Raw genomic sequence first — 8,950 nt, 5'->3', positions numbered from 1 at the left:
TGCATCTAGTAGATAAGAATGTACTTGTAAACAATGATTACAAATGATTACCTTTCTACAAATCACTTGTTAGGACTGATTTTGAATACAATGTACAGTGTTGGTGTCTGAGCATGACTACTGGGATGATTCTAAGGATGAAAAGGCTGTCTAAAATAAATCTTAGATCCACTGTTACGGAACAACACTAAATGCATGGATAAATGTTTCAATAGTGACACGTCTTTTCTTGTCCAATATTTATTTGAAAAGGACACGTTAATTAAGGTGTCAAAACATGTAGCTTTATAAATTTTGTGTTTCACAAAATTGGTTTTAAATTTTCTTTAAATTACTTCACATAGTACTGCGTATTTACATACTATCAGGACAGAAAAGTTATTGTGCAGTGATAGGTTTTGACCTCTGAACTGAGAAAAGAAGAGAGAGTGATCTTATTGAAGTTGACTAGGTTTTCCAGGGAACCTGTAAGGCAGACGTCACTGGTTTCTTTGAATGTGTTCTAAAGATAACAGTATAAAAAGATACAACTTTAAAGTTAGGAGAAAATGGGATTGATTCATATTAAAACAACTCTATTTTTCTAGTTCTGTCATCACATTATTTTATCAACAATAGTGAAAGTTGACACCTTGTGGGCACTCAAGAGGAAAATAGATGATTTCCTTAAAAATGAAAGTTGGATGTAAGATTTTGTTTTTGTGTCAGAACAGCTTGAAGGACTACATAAACATTGTTTTCTGTATGTTTGATATAAAACAATAAAGAAAACTATTATGAATCGATTGTTTCATATGAATCTGAGACATAAAAAAATTGGGAAAGTTTGTGATGAATATTTGTACAAAATTCCATTTTTGTTAATAAAAGAGACAAGGACTTTAGAAATAACAGAGTAATATAAGGAGACAGGTGTTTTTTCTTGCATACGTAAACATTAATGTGTACTAGGTTATATAATATTACTCACAAACCAGCATATAGTTTCACAAGCTATACATACAATTGTGTCTTTTAAATGAAATATCTGCCTGAGCTCTCATGTCACCACAAACTGTAGCAGCTCTTTGTGTAAGTGTAATGTTGTAACTACCCCTAATATCATGTATTAACATTGTGTTATGTTTCTTAAACTCTTATCTTACTTATTGTCAATGTATCTTTTTTTTTTTTTTTAATAATCTGAAGGATAGATAGGAATATAAGATCTAACTTGAAATTGACCTCCTAACACTATTTTTTGATAGATCACACTGAACAAATCTAACCTTGAAGTGTCTAGCTGGTACTTGTGTTAAATGTATGTATGTTCTAAGATATATGCCAAAACTCAGTGACCAATAAATGTGCTCTTAACTGTGTAATCTCTATGTATAATTTTTTAATCAAGAACTGTATGTAACTTTATACAGTTAGAGGACAATGGGAACTATGGGAACAAAGCTTAGTACTAGTGTCCGTAACAGTTCAGCTAATGAAGCCAACGGCTCTCCATCTACAACCAGTACAAGTAATTTTGGAATATTGGGACATGGCCAGAGGACCGGTACCAGTGCAGCAGATGCACGACAACGAACTCGGAGTCTCACTAGTGTGTTGCATGTAAATAGGACTTCTAGCCAGCCTCTTGGCATACCCTCAGGACCTGGTGCTATTTTGGGAGGGCCTGGCTCCCCTGACTCGGAGACTAGCACTCCTGATGATGCGTCTTTTAACAGAGTTTTTGCTGCCCATTCTTTGCCTGCTCAGCTGATGTCCCTTAATGGTAAATACCACTTACATATTTATTATTCTAAATCCAATATATCCTTCTCACACGTGTTATATTTTGAGCATGTTGGGTCAAAGATTTACATATTTATTAGCACTGCTTTGTATTTAAAAATGAAATTATATGAAAATTTACACTTGTAAGAAACCCCATGGTGCCTGGGGGAAGGTATGGAAACTAATGATAAGGGGTTATGTTATATCCTTTACAGTACAACTGTTAACTTTCTACTTTTGGACCCCAGTGAATCATCAAGAGTTGGTGAAAGCCACTTTGACAAACTCCTGTATAAACCTCAGTTTTATTAACCCAATCTTGAGTCTTGTTTCTACCATGGAAGCTGGTAATTGGACTGGATTGCCACCAAGGATCGACAGTATCGTCAGACCTCTTCAAGATCTACATCACAGATGAAGTCTCAACAGATCAATCAGTGGCTCTGTTTAAGAAAAGTGAAAAGCAAAATATAACCGTTCCTCAGCAGTCAAAGCAAATGGTCATCAATCCTTCCAAAGCCATAACCAACTTGCATACACAACAATAGACAGACCGATATTGTTAAACCATTTCCAGACACTAGAAGACTGTTTTCATCAGCCACATTAATGCCAATTGATTTTATGTTGCAACAGGAAATGAAGTGGAAAGGCATGTGGTTTAGATCTACTAAAATTGTATCCACACTATCCTGGTTTGTGTACTATTAATGACCAATGCGAGTACTGTGCAGCTATATAAGCTGACATAGAACATCCCTGTGTGGAATAAATATGAGGCACCATTGAGATGTAGAAATTAGGCAGAGAGTGAAACAGAAGAGGCATTTTACTGGTCATTATTGCCACAGGGATGTCCTATGTTACAGGTAGAGAGGGAGATATGATTGGACATTTATCTTCTTGTGGAGTGGTAACACTTTGCATAATGCTAGAAGAGTATTCGAGTAGCCCAAGAATGTGGATGGAAACCACAAAGCAACCCTTCTTCTGGATTGTTGAAATCAGGGAAATGCAAATGGACAATGTCATCAACATAACATTTGTAACTGATTCACAGACTGTACTGTCTCAAATTAAGAGTGAATGGTACCAAGGTGGATGGCAGAAAACAATACAGAATGTATGACAAGGTATTGACCTTCTTGGCACTAGTAAAATAAAAATGGTAGCCATGGAAGGTCTTTGTCTATATTTAAAGGGAATAAGACTGCTTGAAACTAAGGTACTGTATGGTGTAGCTACAGAAAATATTTATAGAAGGACAATGATAACTTCAGTAAAGAGGTCAGTGTCTGGCATCACAACCCTTGGGGTTGTTATCTTGTATTCAAGTTCACTCGGTGGGATAGGTTTAATAAGTTACCAAGATGTAATTGGAATATTCACTCTAACAGCATGTCATTTACAGTAAATGGTTATAATACTGTGGTCCCTAACTTAAAAGATGTGGGTTCATTAGCCTTAAACACCAGTAAACTTTGATGTCAAAAGTGTGAACACAAAGTGTAAGCTAAATGATTTGAAACTGCTTGTGGCTCTGAGTTAAACCTTTTTATTATTGAGTTTAGAAATTGTAATGGTGTAGTGGACACTGCTTATCACTGTTCCAAAATATGCATTAATTTTGTTTCAGACTAAAATAATGTGTGTGTGTGTGTGTATATTATACAAAATCTAATCATAACATGGTAAGTTTCATTTGTAATTGTTTGTTTCCCACAGTGATGCTTTAAGTGAATTTATATGGTCAGAGCTGTAGACTTATAATGAATCTTTTATTTGACACTAAGGATAACAGAAAGATTAATGCCAGAATACTTAAAAACAATATATTTAAACATTTTGAAGTAAAATATAGTCACAAATCAAAACTGCTGAGTCCAGATTTTTACAAGTAACATAATCTGTAAATTAGATAAATATTTTGTTAATCCAATGATATAACCTTGACACAACTTCAGAATATCTAATTTGAAAAGGTGTTTTTGGTACAGCTTTGACATGATGAATTAGGAAAAATAAACACAAGGTAAAAATCTAACTTCCAAAGTTGATAATAAAACTAAATGTAAATCAGTACATCTGAGTCAGTTTCAAATAATATTTAATCTTTTCCCAAGCTCCTGGCATTGGTCACTTTTGTAGATTTTCACTTTCTATCAGACGATAAATATACAATTCATTAGAGGATAATTATTGGCTATTGACAGTATGTTGCATCAACACGTGTACGTAAGGACAGGCTTATGTGCACCTAACTAGGTATTACAGATATTGCAAACTTAAGCAGAGCACCATCTAGTGTCAGTTATTTTGTGTCACTCTGAAAATAGCATTACTTTCAATTGTAATGGAATGTGATATTGGGTGCTTTGCATGCACGTATGTTATAGTGAGCTCTTTAAAACTGTACAGGTAAGAGAAGGTATATATATCTGTGTATTTAACACCTCAAACTTTGTAATACAATTCACTATTTTTCCTTGTTTTATTAATGCATTCAGTGCCAAATAAAAACTTGATTTAAAAAAAAAAACAACCTTTATATCTGTAAACAGCTGTTGGTAATATAGTGTAAATGTTGATGCTTGTTTGCCAACACTTACAGCTACAAATATAATAAGTTATGATAATAGGTGCTAAATAAGACAAGAATGGATCGTGACATAATTCTTTTGATAATGTCATTGTTCATTAAGTTTCTGTGTTTGATTGATAATACAGAATGATACAATAAGCTGTGTTTGATTGATAATACAGAATGATACAATAAGCTGTGTTTTATTATATACAAATACAACTGGACTAGTATGAAATAACTATCTTTCAGGCCCAGCATTCTGTTGTATATATTCATTCAGAAGGTTTGGCTGTTTGATTGGTGGAAAAAAAATGAATTTAATTTTGTGAAAAAAAATATATATATTCAAAGATTCATAAGATTGAAGATATTTATTGTATAGTGTTTTTTTTTCTATAATTTAGAAATTTTGATGGCATGTTTACATGAAAAATTAACTTTCTAACTATACCTAATTCAGCAGTGTAGGTTTTATTATTGTTATCAGTTATTTAACATAGAAAGACAGGCACAAGTTTTCATTCTCTAGAAGTGTACTTTATTTCATTTAAATAGAGGTTGTTTTAAAGATGAAATGCAAGTTTGTTTGATAATGTACTAAAAAAAACAACATAACCTTTGAGCTAAACCCAAGTTAGAGTGCATAACTGGATATTTCCAAATATCTGAAGTGTTTTGAGTTTTTTCATTTTGTGTTTTGATTATTTGTAATATGTTAATGATTGCTGGAGGCTGTTCCAAGCTAAGACTTCCTATTTAATTTTTTCAAGATGACTATACCAACTACTATATTTTGTTTGTTTTTTCAGTGCTTCCGTTAGTGGAAGTCCTCTCCAGAATTTTTTTTCTTCATGTGCTAAAAGTCAGATGTTAATCCTCGGATTCCATTCACCTACAGACGTTGTTTAAACCACTTTTATTAGAGTTCTGTTCTCTTGTTGTGATAGAAAGAACGAATCGGGACTTGCAATGGTCGATCTCTATCGTTAACATAGGGAGACATCGTACAGTTGTTCGGATATTATCGTAACATTCGGCGTACGTCGGCATCGTTCGTAACATTTGTGCATCGCGAGACGAGCAACGTTGCACAAATATACGTGAAACAAACAGTAGATAACTTTCCAGTCTCAAAGTGGAACGTGCAGTGTGATAAAGTTTCACAGTTACAGCTACGGTGTTCTTAGATCTCAACTTTATGAGTAAGGCTTACAGAATTGCCTTAAACGTACAGAGCCTATTGTGTAGCTTTACTAATAACAACAACCAATATGCGTGATTAATTGTTCAGCACAGAATTGCAGTTGAATATTTTGAAATGAAGTTTGTTTCCAGTGTACACTGGAGTTATTAACAACCGCTTTTTGACTCGCGTAACTTCATTATTACTGTTACTAGCTGGTCCGTATCGATGCGGAAGCATTTGTCTGATGTTAAGATAATTCATAAACATTCGGCCACGTTGATAAAATTAGAATTTATGTTTTAAGTAAGAATTGATAGCTGTAATTTGTTTTCAGAGATGATTCAACGGTGTTAGTGAAGACAGAGTTAGAACAGCTAGTGTGTCGTTGTTTTGTTGTCTAGTCACACACTTTGTCAACATTACAAGTGCCGTATACGAAATATTTCATTTTTTTCTATGGTATGGAAACTAGATCACACTGTTAAATTAGGGACGGCTAGCGCAAATAGCCCTCGTGTAGCTTTGCGCGAAATTCCAAAACAAACCAAACTAATATAAACGAGAAAATTTATCGGAATTACAAATATATTAAATAAAACTTATTACGAAATAGCATCGAAGTAAAATGGAAACTAATTTTAGATGTATTTTAATATATAAACATATAAAATCGAACTTAACATCTGAGGTTCATAAGAAGAGCTACAAAACTCACTGAGAAGTGATAGATTAGGCTTCACGGTCACATCTTAACAGTTGGACAACTTATCTAGCTAAATAATACCCAAATATATTTGTAAAACGGCTCGTTTTACTAAATCACCACTTGAGATTACATGAGTACGAATGGCACATTTGTACGATCTTGGTGTGTGGTGTATAAATATATACATAGAAAGAGAGAGAATTTCAGGCCTAGCATGGCTTGGTGGTTACGACATTCGACTCGCATTTTTGGGACGCGTATTCAAATCCAGCTGTTACAATGTGACGGTCAGTACCAGTACAGCGAAAAGAGTAGTCCAACAGTTGGCGGTGGGTGGCGTTGACAACCTCCTATTCCTCGATTACTTAAAAATTAGAGACGGCTAGCGAGTAGCCTTGTGCAAAGCTCAAAAACTCAAACATTTTTTGCTTATTTTAACAATTTATCTGATACCTCCAAGTTGAACTAGGATTTATAATATATTTGTTGCGTGACTTGTTGATTAAACTTATTACATATTTTTTTTAAAAAAAAGAAACGCCCCACATCCATGAATATTTGATTTTACCGTTTAGATTAACATAGAACCTACACACATTACATACGCTCTTATGTTATCAAAATGAAAGCTGTTAAGGTTGTTTTCTCTCCAAGCAAAGTTAAATTTTAATCTGGTCTAACGCCTCTTCTCAGTCGTGGCTGTTTTATTTTTTTGTTTTGTTTTTTGCACTTTGTCTTACAAGGTTCGAAGTTGTACGAGAAAGACCATTCGTGAAATATAAAAGAAGATACCAGTGGATAATTAGACCTAATTACTTCTCTTATAAAATAAATTCATTTGAGGGTTTCTCGTTAAACGTGTCGTGTTTCTGTGTTTTCAGCAGTTTTTGTTGTTTTTTTTATATTCAGTGCCTTAGAGTAACGTGTATAGAATTAATATTAAAAATAAATTATTTTAATAACGTTTGTAGGTTCAGAAGATAATCAGGTAGGCGTAAGAGTGTCGTGTTTTAATTTGTTGTTTTAGTTCAAAGGTAAATGATATGGCGATGCTAACAGTTTATATATATAGTGAGAGAGATCGAGACGACCTTTGATAAATTTGTACACCTGATTTGGTTACCTTTATGCCCTAAATATAAGTTGCGGCATTAGGACAGTTATATTAGGCTGCGATTCATGCTCAGGTTTAGTCAATGGGCTCATGCGCAGAAAGCTAATAAATGTTTGCGTAAAGATTGTCGTAAAAAGTTTACTTCTGAAGTAACGTACATTTCGATGTTCGTCCTGTAAGTCAAGCTTTGAGGTTATTTTAAAAAATGTCGATTAATTTGTTTTTAGGCAAAGGTTACATAATTGTAGCCCTTTCGACGCGTTTATTTATTTTTTATTATTATTGTAACAACGAGCTTTTGAAAACCTGTTTAAAGTGTTTTTTGTATGACTCGTTCTTTTAAGCCTTATTTATTTTTGTTTGTGAAACCAGTAGTGAATTATTACATGTCTTCATTTGCTCAACGGCACGTCTGCAGACTTTTAACACTAAAAATTAGGTTTCGATACCCGTGATGGGCCCAAAACAGCCGTTTGTGCAGATTTGTGTTCAATTACAAGCAACCGAACAAAAATTACTGCGCATGTTTTCACGCATGTACAGTTAAAAAACCGTAATCTAGAGAATGCTACAGTAATTAATATTCAAAAAGTAACAAATTATTGAGACAACATGTGGCGTTTATCTCAGGAATACTTGTTTTAAATCAGATTTTCGAAACTCCATCAATACGTATCTTTACACATACTCCAGACTGTTTTATGAGAAGAAATAGTCTATGTATGACTGGCTTTTGAGGAAAAGGAGATACATATATACCGTGTAGTTATGTAACATATCTTCATATATCATGCTTAAAAAGTGAATTTTTCTCTTCTTGAAATGTACGTTAGGATTTTGTTTTTATTATCTTATAGAAAAATGAGATATTTCTGGTAACTTAGGAAGAGAACTCTTTATAGTTTCCAGTTGTTTTTAATTTTGTTGGACGAGCTAGAGTACCGATGTGAAATAAAAAGTTTTGTAACAAAGGGTAGGAAGTTGTGCTTCTGTTTGTTTCTTAACATGACAGATATTAAAAGTACAATAAAAATTATATATAGGTGTCAGTACTGTGAAGAAAGACATACTGTCTTCAGGAAATTATATGGGCGGAGTGTCCAAACCCCATTTGTCATTCTTCATGTCATTCTGTATCTACTGTCATGTTTGATGCTGATTTATCAAAAAATATGGAAACGTATAAGGAACACACATTGACGTATATTTCTATTGATTGTATTCCCCGTGAAATTTAGTACAATGTCTATGCTCTGAATACAAGTAATCGATCGAGACACGAAAGCCAATGTAGTCCACAGGTATCCAGAAACTCCCTAATAGGGTTTAATGTTTTAGTTATAATTATATTTATCGTTGACCTTCGAGACATTATTTTGACCTTCTTTGAGGTAAATACCACGTAAAAGTATAATTAGTGTAAACCAACTGGCACAACATGATAGTCATGGTAACGTTGCCTGTCACGTGACACTCACTACAGATGGAAAGATACTATAGGAGGGAATCGTATTTTCTATATTCACATATTTAAGGTTTTATTAAATTCTTCCAGCAGCCTAATACTGTGTTTTAATTTTATAATCGTGTATT

The 8,950-nt window shown here is 33.6% G+C and overlaps 1 protein-coding gene across 1 annotated transcript; it reads left to right on the top strand.

Annotated features, from left to right (window-relative positions):
• Window positions 1–1,411: 1,411 nt before the first annotated feature.
• On the top strand, window positions 1,412–3,396 carry LOC143243739 (uncharacterized). Its single transcript, XM_076487376.1, has 2 exons — window positions 1,412–1,765; window positions 1,983–3,396. The coding sequence occupies exons 1-2, from the start codon at window positions 1,423–1,425 to the stop codon at window positions 2,183–2,185; spliced, it is 546 nt and encodes a 181-aa protein (XP_076343491.1). The 5' UTR covers window positions 1,412–1,422; the 3' UTR covers window positions 2,186–3,396.
• The last annotated feature ends 5,554 nt before the right edge of the window (window positions 3,397–8,950 follow it).

The sequence above is a fragment of the Tachypleus tridentatus genome, unplaced genomic scaffold (genome assembly GCF_004210375.1).
Source record: "Tachypleus tridentatus isolate NWPU-2018 unplaced genomic scaffold, ASM421037v1 tig00692282_pilon, whole genome shotgun sequence".
In the NCBI taxonomy this organism is placed as follows: Eukaryota; Metazoa; Arthropoda; class Merostomata; order Xiphosura; family Limulidae; genus Tachypleus; species Tachypleus tridentatus.
This window is presented reverse-complemented; position numbering and strand designations above follow the sequence as displayed.

What these genes read in the sequence shown, in the direction of transcription:
- LOC143243739 (XM_076487376.1), top strand. Translation starts at nt 1,423, where the DNA reads ATGGGAACTATGGGAACAAAGCTTAGTACTAGTGTCCGTAACAGTTCA. An exon ending in TCAGCTGATGTCCCTTAATG is followed by an intron (nt 1,766 to 1,982) that starts GTAAATACCACT and finishes TATCCTTTACAG; the next exon opens with TACAACTGTTAACTTTCTAC.